Below are 23,691 nucleotides of genomic sequence, written 5' to 3'. Positions count from 1 at the left end.
TATATAATTTCATCATACCAATCTTGTGAAGCAGAGACTTTTATCTGAAAATTTTAAGAAAGGAAACGAAGGCTCAGGGGAATAAAGTAACTGACCCAAAGTCATGCAGCAAGCAAGTAGCAGATCTAGAACTCCAGAACCTCTGCGTGCTCTCTCTCTCTGACACCCATTCTGACTTCCTGTCACGTGCCCCCCCCCCCCCCCAGGTACCTTCCCCCAGGCCTAAGGATGCACTTTCTGCTGAGAAGGGGTCCCTGTGCACTGTTAGGAAGTGGGGCTGCAGTTTGGTTTCTGTCATCCCTGCAATGGGACATTTCTGGTTCTCTCCCCAGGGTGGAGGCTTGGGGCTACCCTTCATAATGTGGCAATTCCCCCTTTTCTCCTCCCTTTCTGCCACAATAGCCTTTCTACACACAGGCTTGTGTGCACACACTGATCTCCCCGCCCTCTCTCACCCTGCCCCACCCACCACCAATCGTCCCATCTACACCCCGCCCTCAGAGGTCTGGGGCCTCCTGCTGAGAGCCCTCCCCCACCTCCCACTCCACCCTGATGTCCCCTGCCAATCTGGCCCTGCCAGGCACTGCGACTTCTGATGCCCTGAGATGCCCACACCCAATAGCTCTGCCCCGCTGCCCAGTTCCTGGGTCAACACCTCTTCTGCAGGCAGTACGCTGAGTGTGGATGATGCCGCGATGCCTGTCGAATTCCTATCCCTGAGGGCTGTGGTTGCCCTGGCCTATGGGCTTGTAGGGGCCATTGGATTCCTGGGAAATTTGGCTGTGCTGTGGGTGCTGGGTAACTGTGCTCAGCGGGCCCCTTGCCCACCGTCCGACACTTTTGTCTTCAACCTGGCTCTGGCAGACCTGGGGCTGGCACTTACTCTCCCGTTCTGGGCAGCTGAATCAGCACTGGCCCTCCACTGGCCCTTCGGAGGTGCCCTCTGCAACACGGTCCTGACGGCCACTGTCTTCAACATCTGTGCCGGCATTTTCCTCGTCACAGCGCTGAGTGTTGCCCGATACTGGGTGGTGGCCATGGTGGCAGGACCCGGCACCCACCTCTCGCTCTTCTGGACCCGCGTGGCCACCCTGGCAGTGTGGGTGGCAGCTGCCCTGTCGACAGTGCCTACGGCGGTCTTTGGGGCTGAGGGGAGGCGTGGGGTGTGCGTCAGTGCCTTCTGCGCTTCCCCGGCAGGTACTGGTTGGGGGCCTACCAGCTGCAGAGGGTGGTGCTGGCCTTCGTGCTGCCCCTGGGCACCATCACCACCAGCTACCTACTGTTGCTGGCCTTCCTGCGACGGCAGCAACGACGACGACGGGATAGCAGGGCCGTGGTCTCCGTCTCCCTCTGCTGGTTCCCCAACCACATGGTCACTCTCTGGGGTGTCCTGGTGAAGTCTGACCTGGTGCCCTGGAACAGCACTTTCTACACCATCCACACCTACGTCTTCCCTGTCACCACCTGCCTGGCACACAGCAACAGCTGCCTCAACCCAGTGTTGTACTGTCTCCTGCGGCGGGAACCCGGCAGGCCCTGGCAGACACCTTCAGGGACCTTCGAGCACGACTGTGGCCCCAGAGCCCTGGCTGGGTGAAGCAGGTGGCCTCAAAGGAGGTGGGCAGAGTGGACAGCACCCCACAGGAGAGTGGCCCTTCCACCATGCTCAGCACCTTGGACACAGGAGCACCTGGGTGAAGGTACAAGCCAAACACCCTCTTTCTGGCACCAGCCGGGCACAGCATCCATGCATCCTAGGGAGAGACTGGCTGGCTGCCAGGCTGCGTGCGATGCCCTCATGGGACGTCTGATTGGTGATCTCACTCTGGGTGTGGTGGAATCGGGGAGGCCTGGGCCCAGGTCAGGGCTGGGTATGTGTCTCATTTGGAGGTGGGAAAGAAGAGGATCTTAAAATAAACCTCTGGATCACCCGCAAATTGCCTTGACTTTTCCTCCCAATTCCAGCTCCATTTCAGTGTAGACAAAAGCATTCTTGCTCCACTTCTGCCTCCCTTGAGGACCCCCAGGAAACTTTCCCTCGGGGTTCTAAACTCACGGACCTGAGGTCAATGCCTGTCTCCTTCTACCTGTCCTCCCTGCCCCCACATCTCAAACAGGGTGTGCTCCTGTCCTCTGGTGCCGGGGACCAAAATGCCCACCTCCCCTGGCTATCTCCACCTTCTTACCCTCACCGGTGTCCCGAGGCCAGCACCTCCAAAGACCTCAGCTGCAAAAGCTATGATCAACCTGCAGGAAGATGCCCCATGTGGAATCTTGCTGGATTCCTGGCACCAGCCAAGCCTGGAGTGTAAAACCCTGGTGGTGGCTGGGAGCCCCTGTATGTCTCCCTTAAATGGGGATTTAGAGGGAGAAGTGAGGACAAGTCAAGGATGTGGGTGAGGTAGAGTGAGGTGAGAGATGCAGAGACAGGGTGGGGGGAGAAGAGGAAGCCAAACGTGGGGCTGGAGAAGTGGAAAGCAAGAAAAGTGGCGCTCACCTTCCCCACCCCACGATCTTCTCTCAGCCTCAAGGCCTGGGGATTCATTCCCATCCTAGCTCCAAAGGGACTCAGTGAGTTACTCTCTCTGTACCTGTACTCTCATCTACAGAACAGACTGCTGCCTGAAAGAGTGCTAGCCATTGTCCTTATACTCCATGTAAAGTGGAGACAGAGAGAAAAGAAAAAAAAATGAGGGGGTAGCTGGGAGATGGGGCTGGGAGGCCATAGCGGTCCTATCTGAAAAATTTTTAAAGATTTTATTTCTAGATATAGAGAAAAGGAGGGAGGGAGAGGAAAATGGGTGTGAGAGAGGCATTGTTTGGTTGCCTCTCACATGCACCCCCAGTCAGGGACCTGGCCCACAACCCACACCCTGACTTGGAATGGAACCAGGGACCTTTCACTTTGTGGGACGATGCTCAACAAGGGAGCCGCCACAGGTCAGGACTCATCTGGAATGAATTTTACATGTTCTGGAGTAAAATGAAAGCTTTCCTTAAGAACTGAGTGAGCAGCTGGCTCCTCAAGCCCCTCTTGAAGATGTGTTCTTTGGAGCAGGGGGTTCCCATTTGGTTTCCAGCTTCCGGAGACCCAGCAACAATAAAGGTTGGCTGTCACAGGGACTTTCTGGGAGGCAGCCCCTGGAAATGAAGGTGGCAGGAAGATGGGGCGGAGCTCCCACTTCCATTGCCCCACCCCCAAGCTCTGGCATATCCTGTGGCCTGAACAACTCTAGCTACTCAAGGTCGACCCCAGCGGCTGAGAGCAGCGCCTGCGTGCAGGGCTGCTCTGGAGGGCAGCCACAGGGTGGGCGGGCACGCTGCTCCGGCTGCGTCCAGCTGCTGAGAGGTAAACAGCCACCCAATTCACCATATATTGAGTAATATATTTAATTAGCCTCTTGATGTTCAATTTCCGTTTTCGATAATGTGTAAACTGGTTCTAACACTACAGGTCTGTTCCCAGCCAGTTCAGGATGGGAAACCCTTACCCACCCGAGTACGCTTTTGCCACCCCACGCGGAGCCCCTCCAATGGCCCTGCCTCTGCGGGGCCCCGGATATTGGCTCCTCTAGGGGCCTCTGCCTCATGGGACCCAGAGGTAAATATTGACACAGTTGAAACAGGTCCAATCCAGAGATCAATGCGCGTAGGCTCACCTTTAGAAGGGGTCGGGGAGGTGGGGGAGGTGCAGCAATGGAGGATGTGGCTGGGCAGTGCCTCTCGAATGGAAAGGCACTGTTGTGGCAGAGCTGGGCCCTGGCTGCCGGCACGAGAAGGCAAAGAGCTTTGAAACTGCAGGAAGTAGTTAAGACCGTTTCCAATGTGGGATTAGGGAATGGGCAATGTGACATCATGTTTCCGATGAGGAGGGGGTTTTGGTCAGGGGGCTGCAGGAGGGGTGGCACTACCAGGAATAGAGGTGGGTTTCTCCACACAAGCTCTGGGCCTGACCAGCATCCTTTACTGGGTCCCGGTGAGCATGTGGGAGGAGGCTGTGTTCCCTTCAGTGGTCTTTGGACCCTAACACCCTCCTCCCACCCAGCACTGGTCTTTTTCGGTCCTCTCCACCTGTACAGTGGGTCCCAACTGACATAGCAGAGGGCTGCTGAGCTGCGTACGGCCCGCGGGTTTGAGCCTGGAGCTCTGGTATTCTTAGGCAGAGTTGGGCAGGGCAGGGGGGAGTGAAGGACTGACCTCTTCCTGGACCCTATCTGGGTCTGGCAAGCCGTTTGCACCTAGATTTCCATGTCTATAAGATGACAGCCATTCCTACTGCAGACTGTGTGATGGGTGAGAAAGCACCTGGGAAAGCCTGACGCTGCTTGAGAATCAGAGGGTCCGAGGGCAATGGCTGCTCCCTAGTCCCACCGCCCACCATGGGATTCAAATTCCTCTTTCCAGCAGGAGGTCTCAAGCCCCATTCTCATCTCACCCCCCTGGCCCCCATGGAGGTACGTGCACGCAGGCCAGCATTTCTACACTCACCTCCCCCACAGCCCCGGGGAGGGTATTAACCAGAAACGGGAAGTACAAGTAATCAGAATGAGAAATGAAATCAACCTAATCTGTCAAAGAGCCAAAATGCAAGTAAACAGCTCCTCCGAGGGGAACCATCTTGAGAAGATACCCCAGGGCTCCGACTGAAGCACCAGGGTAGGTGGGAGCTCAACCTGGAAACAAACAACTCATGCAACGGGACGGGCTCAAAAGGGCAGGAAGGCAAGAGGCGGACGCAGCCTGTGGCACAGCGTGCAGACGACATGAAGACAAGTTTTCTAGCACTGGAATCCCCAACAGCCCCTGGAACCCACGCACCCCTTCATCTCTATCCTTGTGTTCGTGAGTATCAACAATAACAAAAAAGTTGGTAGCAGTTTCTTTTGTTTGGTCCCCTGTCTTCAGGGAGGCCACCTGCCCCTCCTGTGACAGGAAAAGACCCCTTTGGGAGGAACACAGGGTGCCACCTTCAGAACCAGCAGGCAGTCAGACAGTGCTCCATAGGGTTCCAGGTCTTTAATTCTCCTTGTTTTATCTTTCACTTGTTTCTTACAACCAAACTGGCAGACAAATGGCTGGGGCTGGTGGGCACTGGGGGTCCATTGAAAAATCCCCCAAATTCAGGCTGAGGTTCCAGCATTGTTGGTGAGGTGCAGGATAAGGTCAGGGCTTGTAGAGATTTCCCAAGGCGCCCTCGAACTGTTTCCAAATGGTTGGGGGAGAGGTCACACTAGGTCCCCCATTACTAGAGAGGGGGGGAGAGTCATTATTCCCCCATCCCTCAAGTTCTTCAGAGATGTGGAGATAGAAGGCTGCAATTTCTAATTGCCTACAATCTTCTGTTAAAAATATAAAACACGTGCAGTTGGCTTTGGTACAAAAAAAGAAAACAACAATAAGACATTCTGGCCCCTGTGGGTTTTTCCCTCAACCCCAACCGACCCTCATGGCCACCTCAACCTCTACTCCATCAACTCTAGGAAGCCGAGCTCTATCTCCTGGGGCTTCCACGGAGCACGAGAGAGAAAGAACAGCGGTACAAGGTTGAGGGAAGAGGGACATGGCCTTGCCCACAGCCCTTCTCGAAGGGGCAGTAGGGTCCTATGGTTGCAGCCTGCCTGTCTTTAAAGAGGCTGTTGCCGGAAAGGTGTCAGGGCAAGAACCTAGAGGCGCACGGTTCAGCCTGAGCAAACCCCAGTAGTGTTAAAGGGCAAGGCCCCCAATCCCTATGGCTTGGTTCCCATGTCCCTGGTCCTCTAATCTACCCTCTCCCTCCATAACTAATAAACAATAAATAAATAAATTTTCCTAAAGTAGAGGGAAGAAGGCGTGAAAAATTGGCATCTGTGGTGTAGTTTATGGATGCCACCAGGGGGCACTGTGGCCTAATTCCCCCAGCTTCCTAAATGGCCCCTGATATCCAAGAATCCCAAGAGCTGGCAGGGACAATCAGCAGTTCAAATGTTCCCTGGTCATTGGCAGGCTGGAGTCCCCAAGGTGTGCCTCCCTCAGTAACATTCTTCAAGGGGCACAGGAAGGAGGGAGGGGCCACCTTAGCTCTCCGAAGCTACAGACTCCCCATCGCGGCTCTCAGTCTCCTCTGGGATGTCCTGCATTCGGGTGAAATCTGAAGGGGACAGGGCAGAGTCAGTGAGTGAGCAGGCGCTCCCACGAACACCCCTACCCTGACGCCATCTGCAGGCTGAGCAGCTGAGGCTAGGAACCCCTGGGTGGGGGGAAAACTTCTGTCAACAAAGTAATGTGCCCACACCTAGGTACTTTATACACTTTGTAAATACATGAAGATAAAATTTGATTAATAAGATTCAAACTCTTTTCAGATTAACTATATGAAGTTACAGTAGCTTTTGGTTACTTTGTATTTCCTGATCCAACTATAAGAATTTGGAGGTCTTTGACTTTTGTTTTTTACTTTAAAAAATCTATTTCTACTTGAAAAGTTTGGGAATCACTGACTTATTGGAGAAGTGGTCCCTACATTCTTTGCTTCCTGGAGTTTCACCACTCATTCACGGTCAGACAAAACAGGAAATCCTCGTGTCCATCCCAAGAATTCCTATAGACCTCGGTGGTTAGTTAGGAACTTCCCAAATGTTTCCCATGCTCCCGGATGCAGGCTCCCTTTGGAAAGCACAGCCCAAGGGCCTGAACTCAAGCTGCACCCCCTTCTATTCCATGTCTCCGCCAGGATCTCACCTCGTGGACTATGGGGTGGAGACAGACGGCTGCTGCTTTCCTCCTCACTGCCAGTGTCAGGGTCACTATCTTGTAGCCGCTCCTCAGGGCTGCCCAGCTCCTGCCTCTCTCGATCTTCAAAGGGTCGATGGACAGAGCGACTAGTCACAGGCAAATCCAGGCGGTCATGGCCTCGGCTGGGCTATGGATGGTGGGCAAGAAAAGCAGCAGGCCGGGGAATGAGAAGTGGGAAGACAGCAGGCCCTGCTCAGCTGGAGGCAGTGTGCCCCATGGGGTCCCATGGCTGAATGCTCTCAGTAGATCCATCACTGACTTCTTTCTGCACCCACCTAAAAGTTCTAGCTCTCTAACTAGTATCCTAATATCCTTCAAGTCTGTTGCCCAATTTCACCTGGGCTCAAATCCCCAGTTCCTTTCAGGTTTTCCCATGGACCCAGATGTCCACCCCAGGTCAGTTCACTGCTCCAAGCTTCCTTACCTGTGGTGGAGTAAAACTCAAGTACAGGGCATCGCCTGCAGGGAGGCTCCGACGCCGAGGATCTAGAGGCCTGCGGGCCCAGGGGGCCTCCAGGGGGAGGGGGTCGGCCTGGCCCAAGGCGGCCAGCTGCCTGCGAGCCTCTTCAGCCTCCCGCTCCAGCAGAGTCCGGGCCTGCTCGCTCTCCCGGAGCCGAGCTTCCAGGCTGCCAGCCTCAGCTGCCCGCTCTTCGCCAAGGCGCCGGCAGCGCCGCAGTTCTTCCTGCAGCAGCGTGTGCTGCCGTTGCAGTAATGCCAGTTCTGTGGCCTGCTTTTCGGGAGCCACAGAGGTAGCCCCGGCTCTGCCAACCTCCCCATCCCGAGAGTTGGCTCGGGTCAGTTTCTCTCGTCGCTCGGGGCCCTCAGGAAATCGGGCTTCCATCAAAGTATCCTGCTGGGCCACAGCCGCCTGGCGTGGAAGGTGCACAGGTGAGTATATGAGACCCCACCCTGTTTCTTCTAGCCCCCACCCTCAGCCCCAGGGGCCAGGTCAGGATTCCTGGAGTGCTCCAACTGGGACAAGGTGCAGAAAGGCCAGTCAGAGTGACTCTGCCCGACCCGAGCAGCTCTGCTCTGGCTCCTCCCCTTCCCTATTCTAGCCCCTGCCCCACTGACCTGCAGGCCATGTAGAAGTCCATAAAGATTGACCAATCGCTGTAACGCTTCCTGAGGATAGAGGACAGAGGAGAGGGTGGGAACAGGGCCCAAGCTGCAGGATGAGAGAACTGCCTGGAAGCTAAGTGTGTGTGTGGGGACAGTAAGACTCGACACTCCGAGGTATGCACTCCCACACCCCTCCAACCTGCGCTCCAATTGCTCAGACTGAGAATCTCCTCCCTTCAGTCTCCTACACCATCAAATTCCCATCTCACCTCCTGGGGAGATCTCAGCTGATTTCCATTTCGATCCTGCAGCAAGGGGCAAGGGTAGGAGTCAGCAGGCATGCACGTCTCTAGTACGTGTCCCTGATAGTTCTGTGTCAAGAATCTATAGGCCAGCTGTCCCTTTCCCATCCTCTAGCCAAGTCCCAACACCTCCTGAGGACCAACCTTCTGGCTGGAGTCCGAGTCGGCTCTACAGAGCTCAATCGAGCCATTGAAAGTTCTGGCCTCGCCATCTGTTGAAAGGAGAAAAGAACAAGCCAAGCTCACTTCCCTAGGACCCTGACCACTTGGTCCCTGCTGCCACCCCTACGTTGGTCCCCTGCCCTGGCACTCACTGGCAGTGATTCCAGGACTCGTGTTACCACCACTTTCTGCTTCCATGGGCAGAGCTGGTTCCCGGGGTGTCAGGAGCAGCTCCACTCCGGGCCCCACCAGCAGGTCTTTCAGGCCCTCCACTAAAGGGAAAGAGTGAGAGGTGAGGGCAGAGGCAACACAGAAGCCTGTGGGGAATGGGAGGGGACGCCACTTGTGCAGCACAGGTGGGCTACGAGGGCTACGAGGCTGTCCAGGGGAACGGCCCTGCAGAGGCGAGCTCTTGCTCACACCGCCACGCACGAGGCAGAGTTCATCAAAGGTGCCCAAGGGCAGCCCACGTGTGTAGCATGAGAGGAATCTAACAGAAGTAAGAATCACGTCTCTTCCCCTGACTTTCCCAGCACCTGGCACACAGCGGGCATTCAAGGGAGCTTAGGGACTGTGAGGTTGATACCCCACAGCCCCTTTGTCTGTGTGCATCCAGGTCTAGCCACGTGTCCACATTCTCTGACAGTGAGTGGATGAGCGGGCACTCTTCCCTAGGGCTGCCTCACCCTCACGGATGGCATCCTGCAGCAGCCGCTCGCCACGAGGGGACTCGAGGGACTCGGAGCGGAAGAGGCTCCTGGGCAGGGTGGGCATGGGCCTCCCGCTGCTGCCATCCTCTTCCACCTGGAAGTGGGTCATCTCGGCGAATAGTCCAACCTTCTCTTGCAGCAGCTCCACCAGCGCCCGGTCTTTCTGTTGCAGCTCCACTGTGGAGAAGGAACCGGTGAGCACACAGGTGAGCGCACCGAAGAGCCAGCAGCGGAGCGGCAGCCCTCCCAGAGGCGGCCCCAGGGATCGGGGCCAGGCCTGGGCGGAGGAGCATGACTGACTTTGAATTTTTTGGTAATTATGAAAAAGTGTTTTGGGGAAAAGTAACATAGGTATTTTTGTTTTAAAAACAAAAGTAAAAAAGATTTGCAGCCTGAACCGAAGGCTGTCCAACAGCTTTCATCCCCGTCTTCGTTTAGTTAGAAAATGCACACGAGTTTCATCTGGGCACGTGGTACCCAGCTAGGCCTCATTTCCCAATCTAATTTGCAGCTAGAATTTGCCACATGACTACATTTTGGGTGATGGGTGTGCCTTCCAGGTCTACCCTCAAAACAAAGGGTACAAACTTTCCTTGTTCCTTGCTCCTCCCTGCCCCCTGCTAGCTGGGGTGCAGGCCATACCCTAACTAATATAAGGCCCTCCAGTAAAACAGTAAGTTACTATCTCAATCCTGGTCTTCCTAGTTCCCCTCTGCAGAGGCAGCCATAGTAATATCTTATCTTTGAAGAGACATTATAAACACACACATAATACCTTTGATGTATATTTATCCCCATCATTTTTACACCAAAGGTAGCATATACTTTATGCTGTTTTAAACCTTGTTCTTCTTTTTTAAAAGAAGACTTTATTTATTTATTTTTAGAGAGGGAAGGAAAGGAGAAAGAGAGGGACAGAAACATCAGTGTGCAGTTGCTTCTTGAACTGCCCACACTGGGGACCTGACCTGCAACCCAGGCACATACCCTGACTGGGAATCGAACAGGTGATACTTTGGTTCACAGGCCGGCACTGAATCTACTGAGCTACACCAACCAGGGCTAAACCTTGCTCTTTTCCCTTAATGATATATTTTAAGTATTGATCTACATCAGCCCTCATAGAGCCATCTCATTTATCAAAATAGTTGCATATAATTCCACTGTGTGAATGTATCATAAATTACTTAACCAACCCCTTGGGTGGACTTACTCTTAATTCGCCGCAGGTAAGCCTCATCCTCTGTCTCAATCAGGGGGAAGTCCTCCCTGGATGGGCAGCTGGAAGCATAACAGATCGGGTGAGAGTAGTGAAAGGAAGCGGTTACAGACCAGACATGTGCTGTGCTTTCCTGGTAAGACTCATTGGCTACATGCCCTGGTTTCCTTCCTTCGCTCTTGAACCTCCCCTTCTCTCAGCACTGATCATCTGCATTTGTTGCTATGTATGGACCTCTCCCAAGGTCACCTGGAGGTGGCACAGTGCAGAGGGGCAACTCCAGCCTTTGACAACTAGCAAACTGGGCTGATATCCTCCTGGCGCCACTGTTTACCAGGTGACCAACTTTCTACTTCCTTATCTGAAAAATGGGAATATCATCTTATAGGTTTTTCGTTAGGATTAAATGCAATAATATAACAGTGCTTTTGACAATGGTGAAAACTTAGTAAATGACTAAATAATTTTAATTGTAATTTTAACAATTACAAATATTAATACTATTAATAAAGGAGTCACTGTGGATCTAATGTCAATGGGACAGGTATTTCGCATTGTTTTGCTAAAATAGGCAATTTCATAGTTTTATATGCATTTCTGAAACCTTGGTTCAAAAGTCTAAATCGTGGAAATGAAAAAAATAGGTTTACATATTATGAAGTGGAGAAGAATCCATTTTTATGAAAGCTAAAAAGAATCCAACCGAGGTGAATGAACTGCTGCTTTGGCACAGTGAACGGTTTCCTTCTTGCCTCTATCGCATGGAGTTAGTTTATGAGACTTGCTTCTCTTATACCCAGTATCAATGCTTTCATTTCTTTTTCATTCGTTTTTAGAAAATAAAGGTAAAATGCAACACAACCCAAACAACTGCCCACTGCCTACAGACCAAGGTGCTAAGGCAGCTGAAATCGGGCTGTCGAACTGCCAGCTACCCCACCATATGTCAGCTCAAAATATTCCTTTGCTTGTCAGCTCATGTTGCATTTGAAAAGCAGTCAGGACTGTCATATATGAGAACATAAAGGATGACCTTTTCTGCCTTGGGCCATCCTGTCTCCCATCCAACGTCTGCCTCCACCTCTGAACTCTAGGTCCTACCCCATGGAGTGCTGTGGCCCGGGGCCCGAAGCCACAGGCACCCTGAGCCACACACACTCACAGGCGCACACTCTGCTGAATGACTCGGATCCAGGTGTTCCGGTCGTCTCGTGACGCCGTGTGGACCTCATACATCTCAGGGGGTGCTGCACTGATCAGAAACATCCCCTTCTCCTGGTTGGCAATGTCCCGAACGATGAGATTCTGCAGCGATACCACGGAGGGCTTGTCCTGTCAGTCAGGGAAAGGAAGGATTAAGCTTGGGAATCCTGATCCTTGGATATCTGGATGATCTTCAGTCCTTCTGGAATAACCAAAGGAAAGAAAAGTCTGCCCACAGTACAAAATAAGAGCCCCAACTTGGTGCCATCCAGAGAGGACTTAGAAGCACGCATAACCCTTGGCAATTTAATTAACTTTTTAAAAAAAGATTTTATTTATTTACTTTCAGAGAAAGGTGAAGGGAAAGAGAGAGAGGGAAACATCAGTATGTGGTTGCCTCTTGCACACCCCCTACTGGGGTCCTGGCCCGCCACCCAGGCACATGCCCTGACTGGAATTGAACTGGCGACCCTTTGGTTCACAGGCCTGCTCTCAATTCACTGAGCTACACCAGCCAGGGCCAAATTAATTAACTTTAAGCTTTACTTTCCTCATTTACAAAAAGGGGATATTAACTGGCCTTTCTCACAAGTGTGAAAGTGCCTGCATACAGTAACAATCCCTGTTAGTTTCCTATTTCTTATTTTATTATAATAATGGGTACAATCATAGCCATTGGACTCTATAGGACTGCAGGGTTTTTTCAGACTCAGGTAGAAAACCAAAAAGGGCCTGAAACACTAGTCTGTGCTGACAAAGGAGGTAGAAGGCCTTACTAGGGTAGGAAAAATGTACTTCTGGTCCTTCTCTTGGAGAAACACCAGCACATCTGTCATCAGCAGCATCAGCACATCTGGCGGGGGGACAAAGGCGGGGAGAGCAGTCAGCACGAGTGAGCGGCGGCTCCCTCTTCAAGCGCTCAAGGACCAGGCCAGGCCCACCCAGTCTAGTCAGAGCTCCTGACCCCCCTTCCTGGCCTCTCTTCCCTTTGGTTGCTCCCTCCAGCTGTGCAAGCCTCGCACCTCCCCACTCTTACAGCTTTGAAATTCAAGGGGAAAAAAGGATGCATATGCCAGGTAAAACAGCTTCTTGGGCTGGAAGAAACCCAGAGATCAACCAACTCCTGTGAAGACAGCCCTCTTTACCCAACTGAGGAAGGCTTCTTAACCTGGGGCCCAGAGGCCCCTCCCATGTCCATTGCTTGGCTCCACAGGCTCTGCAAACCCTCTGAAGCTGAGAATAAAAAGGATTCCCAGAGCAGGAGGGGCCGCCGTTTTTCAACTTTTCAACCCTGTTTCTAACCCTAGCTAACCTAAGACCATGGGGCTTATCAGACCCCAATCCCCATGCCCAGCATGGCCCCACTTCTCATTTTGTGCCAGGGAGGCAGGGGAGGTTGGGTCCCTCGCCCCCTCTGCCACAGCTGAACAATGCCATCTCCTTCCGCCCCAGCAGCCCCTTCGCTTTCCTCCTCTGCCCCAACTTCCAGGCTCTCACACCCTATGAGGTCCTGTACTTTCAGACTGCAGAGGAAACAAAGGTCAAGTCCATAAAACTCAGATGTCGTGATCAAGAAAATACATACCCCATTCCCTTGGAGATCATACTGAACTGCGGGCACACAGAAAGGGGGGGGTTCTGCTAAATGCTTCAGAAATAAAGATCTCCAGTCTTACTAGTTCTGACCTCCCCCCCAAGGCTTATATTCTTAGCTACTATGTGGGATGGATGGGAAGGAGAAAAAGGGAGGAAGGAAAGAGGCTGGTGAAGAAGACTGCAATCCCCAAGCACATGGGGATTCCAACACGGGACAGAGGCTCAGCCAGGCTCCGGCCTGAGGGCGCACGACTTACTTGTGTTGCCCACTCCTCACCCCAAGCTGAAGCCTAATACTGTCTCCCCCTGATTTAGGCAGGGAAGACTTGGTCAGTGCCATGTGGGAAGAGAGCCTGGGAAAGTGTGCCCATGCCCCAACACACCCCGTGGCTCTCCTGTCTTCTCTAGTCTAGTCTAGTCTATCCATCCTTTGCTGGGCTCCACCCCCACCTGGGGGCCTTCCCAGCTGTGTTTCCAAAGCTCCTGCCCACTCCCCAGCCCAGTGGCTGGGACTCCAGTGGGTACAGCCAACTGCCCCAAGCCTGTCCTAAGGTCCTGGAGCTTCTGTGTTCCTTATCAAAACTGATAGCTCTCTGGACATGAAAGGACCAAAGAAAGGAATAAATACTGACAAGGAAGCCCCTGTGCAGTGCATCAGGTTAAATCCAGAATGCAGACTTTCACCGAAACAAAGACTAAGTTTTTTTCTTCTCACTAGGTCTCGCCCACATATAAGGCTACAATGACAGATCTAAGGACTGGATGTCTCTCCCTCTCAATCTCTGACTGCAAACTCTTGCTCAGCCTGCCAAGGTGACCACTAACCTTTGAAGCGGCCAGTCGCTGTCTTCCAGAGCAGGCAACCATCATGGATAAGCTTGCGCCGCAGAAGCTCCTCTCGACCAAAGGGGCCCTTGCCAGGCACCGGTGTCTGGGCCCGGGGGTCCATGCGGGTGTAGATCTCCTGCAGGCGAGCCCCCTTCTCCAGCTCATGCACATCCTGGTCCACATTGGACAGCAGCTCCTTCACCAGCCCCAGAGCCGTCATCAGGTCTTGGCGCTCCTCCTCAAGCCCTGGCACCGAGGTCGGCACGAGGGATGGCTCAGCCAGCCAGCTTCACCTCGGTCCCAATTCCCATCTAGTCTCGATCACACCATCAGAGGCTGCCTAGGGTTCCACATCTGTCCCTATCCCTTCTCTTGAGCCTTTTCATATCCCAGACAGCCCTCACCCCCATCCTCTCCAGGGCCCTCCCTCTCACCGTGGGAATGCTGCAGGATCCGGCTGATGAGCACTGGGTACTTGGTGATGCGCTGGGTCACCAGCAGGATGCACTCCTGTACCCCATGCCGCTTTAGCACAGCCAAGCGGGTCACTTTCTGCAAGGGCAGAGGCAGGGCTCAGGGCCAGAGTGGGGCCAGAGGGAAGGGCAACATGGAGAACACTGGACTTGGAGCCTACGCTCTGGTGCTGGCCCTAACTTGGCCATTGACCTCATGCTGGCTTAGGTGAGTGCATCTGGAAGATGAGGATACAACGCCACAGGTTTGCTATGAGGACAACCAGACCAAGTAGTGGAAAGCTTTTGCTCTACTGCCATGAGGGGCTCCACAAGCACATAGTCCACAGAGGCTGGTGAACACCTAGTGCGTGGGTAGGTGCAGTGCACCTGTGCACCCCGTGAATGAGGCAGGCTGCGTTTGGGCCACAAAAGGAGGCTGAGTGTGTGTCCTTGAAAGGTCTGCTCACCCGGATAAACTGCTGGAAGCGTTTGTCTCGGGCATATAGCTCCTTATAGAGCTTTAAGGCCTTGGTGTGGCGGCTACAGAATTCTGAGTAGGTCTTCCGCATCTGCTCCGCACTGGCACCTGAGAACTAGAAGTTGGGGGAGCAAGGCTGGGTCAGTATATCCCCCAAAGCCACACCTTATCCCCTGATACCCTCTGGCCTCTGGCCAAACAGGCTGGCTTCCTGCCACTCCAGATGTCCCTGGCCCCAGCCCCTAGAGCTCGGAGGCAGGAAATGCCCACTCTAGTCAAACTTCCACCTATGCATGTAGCCCATGGGTCCTCCCTTTTCTCACCTGGCTGATGAGTAGGTCACCCAAGCGAGGAATGACGAAGTTCCGTGTGCTGCCAGGGCACAGGGCCTGACGTCGGCGGTCTAACAGCTGGCTAAGGAAGCGGGTATGGATGTCACTGAGCTCATCTACACAGGGGAACAGACCCTGGACCACTCCTGGCTCCAGCTGTAGCTCTTCCAGCATCCCCGTGCGGAAGAGGCGGGTCATGATTTTCAATGTCCGCACGTGGTGCAGCTCCGTCTGGATTAACTCTGTGTGGACAATGGGACATCCGACCTCTGTCCTGTTTGGCCACAACTGGTAGGACCTGGGCTGGGGGCTTCAGAGCTCTATTTGAGGTTTTCAAGGTTCCTTCCAGGTTAACATTCTGCATTATTATGACCTTAGATCATTTACTACTTTTTTTCTTTTTTGATTTTGAGAGTGTATTTATTAAAGCTCAGGACAGTACAACGAGCAAGGGCACAGCGTAGAGGAAGCAACAGGAGAGCCTAGAAGAAGCTGCTTTTGCTCACTAGAAAGTCAGAGAAAGGGTCCTTGGAGACAGGATGGGGGCAGGCCGGGGATGAGCTGTCACTGCCACTGCTCCCCTGGTTGCAAGTCTCGTGGGGACCCTTAGAGTTTAGGAGATGCCCCCGCGCAAGAGAAGAACAGCGTGGGGTACATTCCTGAGAGGAAGAGCAAGACTGGCCTTAGAGCACTTTCTAACCAATTTTTATCCTGATGACTGTCTTCTCAAGTAGTAAGTGGTTTTAGGGCAAGAACCACGTGTTCTCTACATGGTCTGCCAGGCCCTAGCGTGGTGTCGGGCATGGAACGGGCACAGAGTAAAGACCAGGAACTGACCTGAATGAAGGGATGAGGGCAGAGTCTCAGAGGGCAGTGGAGTAAGAAGGAAGGGTGTTGGGGCTGGGGGCTGGCAGAGGAAGGGTACTGACAGGACCTGGGGAAGGAAGAGAAGTCTCAAGGAGGTCTTGCTCACCATAGATGACATCCTGCTGCTTCATCACCTCCTTTTTGTGCTGCTGCAGGAAGCTGCTGTCCACAGCGAGGCTCCAGGAATCAGCTGCAAAGTCCTTCTCGTCCATCTCAAAATCACTCATCAGCTCATTGTAGATCACCTCCGCACCTGACCATCAGTGGGGGGAGACAACTCAGAGCCAGTCCCCTAGATCCTGGGTCCTTCTCGAGCACCCCCTCCCCAGGCCTGCCCACCAGCCCCCACCCCCAAGGCACCCCCCAGGCCCCACCCAAGCCCCACCCAGTCACCTTCATCAATAAGCGACTCTACCGACAGGGTTCGGTTCCGCATGTTGAGGGAGTCTGTGGACTGGGACAGGATCCGGCGCAACCCCAGTGGAGACTCGTCGTTGAAGTGTCTGAGGGAAGTGGGGGCTAACTGCATCACCCCAGCACAGGCAAGAGCCCTTCCCAGATGCAGAGCCACGGCCAGGATCCAACAGGCAGTCGCCCTAAGTTGTCCATGCCTGTCTATCTAGAATTCTGAGCCCAGGGATATAGACGGCGAGAACCCCTCAGCCCTGGTCTCCGCTGTCACATTCTCTGCCTGCCTGGCTCTCCCGTCCCCAAGCAGAGGCTCACCCAGCAATGTTGGTGGTAGAAACACTCTTGGCTAAAGACAAGGAGGAGCGGCCACGGCGGGAACCAAGCAGGGACTGCCGGAAGCTGTCGGAAGGGTAGATGGCAGAGCTCGGCCGCTCCCGCGTGGTGGCTGTCCGGGGTGTGAAGCAGGCACAGGTCAAACTGGGTGCCTTCCCAGGTGTCGGGCCCCCCGGGCTCCAGACTAGAGGTGAGGCCTCCTCTCCCACCTCACCCTCAGCCCACTTTAGTCAAAGAAAGTCGGTGATAGTCATGCCACCTTACGTTTGTGCAAGACTTTTAACACACGAAGGACTTTTCTTGTCTTATCTCTTCCCTACAATATGCCCATGAGCAAACTGAAGCTCGGAAAACTTATGAGACTTGTCTAAGGTGACTTAGCCAGCGGCCAGGCAGGGACTCTAGTCTTTTTGACTAAGCACCATGCTCTCTCGTCCTCCCAAAACTACCTGAACTCACAAGTGACAGCTGCCACGGACACCCAGATGCAGTACAAATGATAACAATAATGCAGGGCAACTGGGCTCAGATGAGCAGCCATCCCAAGCCCTCACCCTGATTTGGATTCTCCTGTTTTTCCGCCCCCTAAGCCCAAGAGTCTGGACATCTCACCATCTGCTTCCAGTTAAGGGAAGGTCCTGAGCCAGGGAACAGCCCCAAAGGGGTGGCAAAGCCCATGGGTGGGAAGGCTTGGGTCCAGGGCCCCCCGGGGGCTCCTGCACTTGCTCGCTACTCACTCTTACTGCGGAGTGAAACAGACTGCAAGGCAGTATTGTTCTTCAGCAGTGCAGCTTTCTGTTGCTGTGAGACAGAGCAAGAGAGACACCAAGGACAGCTGTCACCTGGAAGTCACCCGCACAGGCACAGGGCAGGAGTTGGACAGCTGGCCCCCTTGGGAGAAAGCTGTCACATTGGCTGAGGGCGTCGGGGCGGCTAAGCCCAGTGCTGGGGAGATACGCCTCCAGCCACAGGCTGGCCCACTGAGGGCCCGAGGTCTGTGGGTGAGGGTCTGGGCTGCCCCATGGTGAGGACAAGGGTTGAGGAACACAGGGCAGGAAATGAATGAAAAAGACAGAGGGCACCACATACTCACTACCCTCTCCCCCAGCCCTCGGCCCTCCCTGCCATCTCACCTTCTGCTTGACCTTGGTACAGTTGGCGAGGGTGTCTTTACAGCGGTTGTGGATAGTCACATTGCAGGCTGGGAGGGTGGGGTAAAGAGGGTGAAGGGAGGGCCGGGTGGTGCAGGAGGGGACATACCCGTATGCAGACACCCATCTCCCCCTGGCTGCACAGTCTCAGAGACTGTCCCCCCTGCCCAGACTTCTCAAACATCACTGCACCCCAACCCTCTCCTCCCACCTCCCCCTTCCTGAAAGCGGGAAGTGAAGTGAGGAGGCACACATGCTGACCGCAATTACGGGCAGAGCAGTGGGCAGTCCTGACTCCAAGGTGACCTGAGTGGTAAACTGCAGGGAAGAAGGGATTATTGGCTGCCAGAGATGAGCTCAAAATGCACAAAGGTGGTTGAGAACGACAGATGGAAGAGAGGACGCCCACGGGACAGAAGATGGCACAGGAACAGCTGGGATGGGGGCTAGGGGCCGAGGGAAAAAATTAACATTCCCCGAGCATCCAGCAGACGTTCCACATTTACTTGGCCCTCACAACCCTTGAAGGTAGACTCAATCATCCTCTTTTCGGAGATGAGGAACCTGTCCTGGACAGGTTAGATCATCTGCCAGAGGTCACACAGCCTGAGGTACGGCTGGTATTTCAACTGAGGTTAAGTCCACAGGCTGTCCCTTCCTGTGGAACCCCACATCTGCCCGTGAACACCGGCTAGACCTGAGCAGTGTGAAGGCTAACGGGCCCAGCGGCGGAGCGGGCACAGGTCCCTCCCGCTCCTCCACGGCTCACCTTCTGCACTGCTCAGCTTGCTCTGCCTCCAGTCAATCTGCCTTCTAGCTTCTAGGCCCAGGGAGTCGTGTTCCCCAACTAAGCTGAACCTGGAGCTCTCACTCCACCTGCTTCTCCCCTATCACCACCCGCCACACCTCGCCAAGGGGAAGGAGAGGACAGGAGAGGAGGAGCAGCCAGCAGTAGGCGCTGGGACCACTAGTTGTCCCTTTCCCCGACATGCCCTTAGCCCTTGGCCCTCTCCAGCTTCCCCTCCCCCTTCCAACAACACCGGAAACTCTGCTAACTCCTTCAGACAATACCCAGCACCTCGCTCACTTCCACAAATACAAGGCAAGCAGGGGAGGGCAGAAGGGCAGACAGAAGTGGGAGCGGGGGTGCCCCCATCCCGCTGGAGCTCTCTTCTCCGACACCCCCCGCACCCAATGTCTCTGGAGTGAACCTCCGCTTTCCACCTGCTCTGAAAATAGCACTTGCTGGCTGCCCGCCTCACTGGTTTCCCTGGCAACAAGCTCTGGATGGGGAATTTTGTCAGGTCTCTAAAGGACTCTAGATTGGGGTTCCCTCCTCATCTTCATAAGTCTAAGTTGAGCAACAAGAAAGTAGGGAGGCCATGCTGGCTCTTTCTGGGGGTTCCCCCCCAGTCCCTGAGGGACTCAAGAGGCTAGAACTGTGGTCTCGCTTTTCAGCGGCAGCTCGCAACACCTCAGTCTGGCTTTCATCACAAGTAGCTCTTGGCCATAAACTGGGGGTGGAGGACAGAACAGGGCAGAAGCCCTCTGTATGGACACACAGGCATCAGGGAAGGAAAAACTGCACTTCCTAAGTGCAGGACTACCCTCAGCGTGGGCGAAGGCCAGGAGTCCTAACCCCCCGCCCCCTGCACAGCACACACAGCTGTGTGCTCTCCCCCGTGGTGTGTCAGTTAGTCTCCAATGTGAAACAGAGGGTCCTAAGCCCATCCTCTACTTCAGGCTGCAGAGGTTTAGAGATTTCCTGCTCCACTCACAGTGAACAGAAAGGGAGGGGCAAAGGGCGCTGGAAGTCCTCAATGTCCAGTTCTGCCCAGGAGACAAGCAGAGACAGCTGTAAAGCCGGGTAGCTTGCCTCCCCGCCCCCCCACTCACCTGCCCTCACACACATTCTTGCTTGTCTCCCATCAGTTCCCCCAGCCGTCAGCAGCTGTTCAGGGAGCCGGACACACCCAGAGGAGGACAGCTGCACAGGGAGCCAGCCTCGTCTCCCCTCCCAGACGGTCCCGCTCATACTGTATTCCAACCGCCACCGCCCCTCCGCAAGAGGAAAGGGAGCAAGAGCTCAAGCGCCTGGCCCTGGCATTTGGTCGCTGCTGGGACTCTGAGCGGAAAGCGACCCCTATGGATCCAGGGCAGAAAGGACAGATGGGAAGATTAGGGTCAGTGAGCACCAAGTCAAAGTGACATTCAGGGGCCAACTTACTTGGGCAGATGAGGGCCTCCTTGGCTGTAATGCTCTTGTTACAGGCATAGCACATGGTCATGCCCGAAACAGAGATGGTGGTGAAGAGGTGCCCGTTGGTGTAGCGAGCATCCTTGGCTTCCTTCATCTTTTCCTTTTCCCGGGTCTGTGGAAGGGGTGAGAGACAGTGAGCTGGAAAACGCCGGAGTGCCTGAGGGGTCCAGAGAGACAGGCCAGGGAGGATGCGGGAAAGACACCACCGCTGGAAGCAAGAGCCTGCCGTAGCCGACCAGGACTCCCAAGGCCAGCCCTGAGGGCCTGGCTGGCCCCTGACCTACCTGGCCCCTGCGGCTGGGCTGCCTCCTGTTGCCACTCATCTCCCCAGCTCTAGACCTTGGCGTCCTCACTCCACCTCGAAGCCCTAGCTCTGCTCGCCCCCAAGCTGCTGTGCTCTCTTCTCTGTGCCAGGGGAATATGCGCAGAGAGGAAGGGAGAGCAGGCGAAGCAGAGGGTGCCAGCTCACCAGAGCCTTCAGATGTATGGGAGTTAGCTCTTCTTATTACCATGACAACTGGAGTTGGAGTTGCTGTCTGTCTCTGAGGCAGTCACAGTGGGAGGGCAGGAGATTCCCTTATTAGACTGGCGGAAGGGGGCAGCGTGCCTCCACTACCACCTTCAACTCAGCCCCAAAGCTCTGAGTCTTCCACACACACTCGGCCCAGGTACTGAGGGCCTCCAGGCAGGAGGCAGGAAGCAGCATGTTCTCTGCTCACCCTGAGGGAGGAGGAGGAGCCTGGCTTTGGCCTTGGGTCACTCCCTCTCCTCCTCTGGCTGTTTAAGGAAGGAAACCCAGCTGGATGGGTGTCATTTCTGACAGGAAGTCTCTCCTGCAGCATAGCTTTTATCTCTCTCATACAACCGTCCAAAACCTAGGGTGGCTCCTTCTACTCCTCACCCAATGAGTATCTTCCATCCTGGAAGCCCCTTCCCACAGCCACCCTCCGTCCTCCAGCTGGAACAGTTTCTCCAGCTCTGGTCTCCCGAGACGGAGCCCACTATGTGCCCTTCCTCAAACCTCAGAGAGAGGCGGGCTGTTCCCACCTCTGTACCTCTTTTTGTCCCTCCACAAGCCCCTGACTTCCCTGAAAGCCCGAGAAGGTGAGAAGATGGGATATCATCCTTCCCACCTATTTATTCCAGGGCCTTCTGTGGTGGTCACCTCAGATTTTGGAATTTCCCCTCCACTCTTAGAGGAAGGCAGCAGGAACAAGAGCCGACAAGACCGCCCTCTAAGGTTTCCTGGCTTCTCAGAACCAACAAGTGGATCATATTGCTGAAGCCGAGGGTACAAGACTCAAGTTGGAGGACATGGGTGGGGCCTGAGACACAGGATTAGAACTGGGGGAGAGCTCTCAGGACGGCCCCCAGGGGCCCAGTCCTGCCTCTCAGCCCAAGCACACTAGCAGTTAAGAGGTGGGGGAGGGGCCCGGACGCACTGGTCTGGTGCTTCTGGTGGAAACGGGAAGTGTGGAGGCACTGAGTCAACACCACAGGGGCCAAGATGCACTGAGCGCCAGCGTCCCAGCTCAGCCTCCAGACTTGGGGCCCAGGATGCTTCCCGCCCCTGCCCCCTACAGAGGCTCCAAGCTTGTCTGGTGATGAGAGGTCTTAAGTCACCCCCCCCATCACCTATTTTCCTCCTCTCCTGCTCTCCTTCCCGTTCTGTGCCCCCCCACCTCCTCTTTCTCACCCTCACTCCCCCCCCACTACCCGCGGCCTTCTCCCGGCCCACTCCTCCTCCTAGGCCTGGTTAAGAAAGCTTGACCAGCCCTGGCTGGTGTGGCTCAGTGGATTGAGCGTGGGCCTGTGAAGCAAAGGATCACGGTTCGGTTCCCAGTCAGGGCATATGCCTGGGTCGCAGGCCAGTTCCCAGTGGGGGACACGTGAGAGGCAACCACACATTGATATTTCTCTCCCTCTATCCTTCCCTTCCCCTCTCTCTGAAAATAAATAATAAAATATTTAAAAAAAAAAAAAGAAAGCTTGACCAGCCTCTACATAGCCTCCAATACTCTAGGCCTCCTTTTTTCTTTCTCTTTTTAAAAGATTTCATTTATTTTTAGACAGAGGGAAAGAGAGGGAGAAAGAGAGAGAGAACATCACTTGCCAACTGGGGACCTGGCCCACAACCTAGATATGTGCCCTGACTGGAATCGAACCAGCGTGCCTTTGGTTCCCAGACCTGCACTCAATGCACTGAGCCACACCAGCCAGGGAACCTCCCTTTTTCTATTCTGGAACCCACCTATTTGGACTACTAGAAAATTCTCCTTTTGGTCTAATCTCCATTTGTCTTGCTCTTTAGAAGATCAAATCCCACTCCGAATAATAACCTTACAGAACCTGGAAGACCAAGGCCCGATGTTCCTTTCCCACTGCCACACACACTCAAACCTCCCCTCCTCGCCCACCTGCCCAGTTTTCTCTAGGACACAAACAAAAAGTATGAGTACTTGTTATGTCGGACTTAAAAGCAAGCAATCAAATACATGAATATTGATATATAATAATCATATTTTTTTAAGTAACACATCTAAATCAAGGTCAACTCCAGAATGGGCAGTGCTACAGATCTGCCTAATGCCACTCCCACTCTCCCTGACCTCCCCGGCCCCTGGCCCCAGCCCCGGGCCCCCAGGAATGCTCACCGGGAAGGAGGCGGCATAGGGAGGCAGGCCTGGGGCTGCCGGGGAGTGGGTCGGTAGCGGTCCTCCCTCTCTGGCATCAGTGCCCCGTAGCCAACCTAGGTACTCTGTGCCCAAGCTTCTCGACCTCCCAGCACTCACCCTCTCTCCAAGTGACCCCCTGTCTGGGCAGACCAGCAGCGGGCAGCAGTCACAGCAACAGCACATCCCAACACAGGCGCTGCCCAGCAGCGAGCGGCCCCAGCACTGCCCAGAACTATTGTCCTGGAGGCAGACTGTGCCCGCCCCAGGGCTCAGGCTGGTGAGGACAGGAGGACACAGGGCTTGCTCACCAGGGGTGCCTGCTCTAGAGAAGGAGTGAATTGGTTTGTTTGGTTCTTGGTCCTACTCTTTTCCAGGATTTCTGAAGATAATCACATTGGTCCCTCACTTACTCACCTACCAAAAAGACAGCCCTTCACCTCCATGCCCCAACCTGTCCACCAAAGAAAGGGTCCATTACTCCACAATCCACAGCGCCCCCCCCAACACTCGGAGGCCCTTCCTGCTTGATTCAGCACTCTGCTGGCCAGTGTCTAGAGTCATTCTTCCTCATAAACCCCGCAAGGAAGTCTTTTTTGCTACACAGCTTCATCTACACTACTGCTACATCAAAGAGAAAGTGAATAAAGCACCCAGGACAATGGCTAGTATACAACAGGCACTCAAAACAGGTCATGTTTGGAAAGGACAGAAAGGAAGCATAGGTGGACAGATAGACAGACAGACAGATGGATGGACACCAAGACAAAGATTCCCAGCAGCACCCTTGCTCCTGCCCTAAGGGCCCTCAATGCTCCTTTTCTCCCTCCCCCTGACGGGCTCCCGCGCTCTCTCTTATTATCTTTGAGCTTAGACCTG

General features: G+C 54.4%; 2 protein-coding genes and 1 long non-coding RNA gene across 9 annotated transcripts in view; 2 read left to right on the top strand and 1 right to left on the bottom strand.

Moving 5' to 3' along the window:
- Positions 1–572: 572 nt before the first annotated feature.
- Positions 573–1,839, top strand: RXFP4 (relaxin family peptide/INSL5 receptor 4). The gene is given in 3 exon segments (XM_037132662.2): positions 573–1,146; positions 1,149–1,526; positions 1,529–1,839. Coding segments are annotated over 3 exon segments (1,089 nt in total). The 5' UTR covers positions 573–605; the 3' UTR covers positions 1,699–1,839.
- A 2,141-nt stretch (positions 1,840–3,980) lies between these two features.
- Positions 3,981–13,857, top strand: LOC128627565 (uncharacterized). Of its 2 annotated transcripts, none has more exons than XR_008391811.1 (3): positions 3,981–4,842; positions 9,180–10,563; positions 13,744–13,857. It is a non-coding gene; the product is annotated as an uncharacterized LOC128627565 (long non-coding RNA). The 2 variants fall into 2 exon arrangements; XR_008391810.1 differs by lacking the exon at positions 13,744–13,857 and adding an exon at positions 11,063–11,413.
- Positions 4,998–23,691, bottom strand: part of ARHGEF2 (Rho/Rac guanine nucleotide exchange factor 2) — a 46,230-nt gene continuing 27,536 nt past the window's right edge. For 3 of the 6 annotated variants that reach the window (XM_053666245.1, XM_037132551.2, XM_053666246.1), the window contains 21 exons: positions 20,108–20,252; positions 17,863–17,930; positions 17,467–17,530; positions 16,712–16,841; positions 16,379–16,488; positions 16,092–16,238; positions 15,110–15,360; positions 14,776–14,901; positions 14,288–14,405; positions 13,851–14,099; positions 12,206–12,282; positions 11,389–11,558; positions 10,221–10,288; positions 8,984–9,184; positions 8,450–8,569; positions 8,280–8,347; positions 8,103–8,138; positions 7,846–7,896; positions 7,196–7,639; positions 6,718–6,898; positions 4,998–6,127 (listed from right to left, as the gene is read on the bottom strand). In XM_053666245.1, the coding sequence (XP_053522220.1) occupies positions 6,054–6,127; positions 6,718–6,898; positions 7,196–7,639; positions 7,846–7,896; positions 8,103–8,138; positions 8,280–8,347; positions 8,450–8,569; positions 8,984–9,184; positions 10,221–10,288; positions 11,389–11,558; positions 12,206–12,282; positions 13,851–14,099; positions 14,288–14,405; positions 14,776–14,901; positions 15,110–15,360; positions 16,092–16,238; positions 16,379–16,488; positions 16,712–16,841; positions 17,467–17,530; positions 17,863–17,930; positions 20,108–20,252 (2,898 nt within the window). In that variant the 3' untranslated portion in view covers positions 4,998–6,053. Of the gene's footprint in view, positions 6,128–6,717; positions 6,899–7,195; positions 7,640–7,845; positions 7,897–8,102; positions 8,139–8,279; positions 8,348–8,449; positions 8,570–8,983; positions 9,185–10,220; positions 10,289–11,388; positions 11,559–12,205; positions 12,283–13,850; positions 14,100–14,287; positions 14,406–14,775; positions 14,902–15,109; positions 15,361–16,091; positions 16,239–16,378; positions 16,489–16,711; positions 16,842–17,466; positions 17,531–17,862; positions 17,931–20,107; positions 20,253–23,691 lie in introns of those variants that run through there. The other 3 variants (XM_037132550.2, XM_053666244.1, XM_037132552.2) reach the window with 3 other exon arrangements.

Source organism: Artibeus jamaicensis, unplaced genomic scaffold, assembly GCF_021234435.1.
Source record: "Artibeus jamaicensis isolate MK-2021 breed Jamaican fruit bat unplaced genomic scaffold, CSHL_Jam_final contig_447, whole genome shotgun sequence".
Classification (NCBI taxonomy): Eukaryota; Metazoa; Chordata; class Mammalia; order Chiroptera; family Phyllostomidae; genus Artibeus; species Artibeus jamaicensis.
Note: the sequence above shows the minus strand (reverse complement) of the source record. Positions and strands in the feature narration are given on the sequence as shown.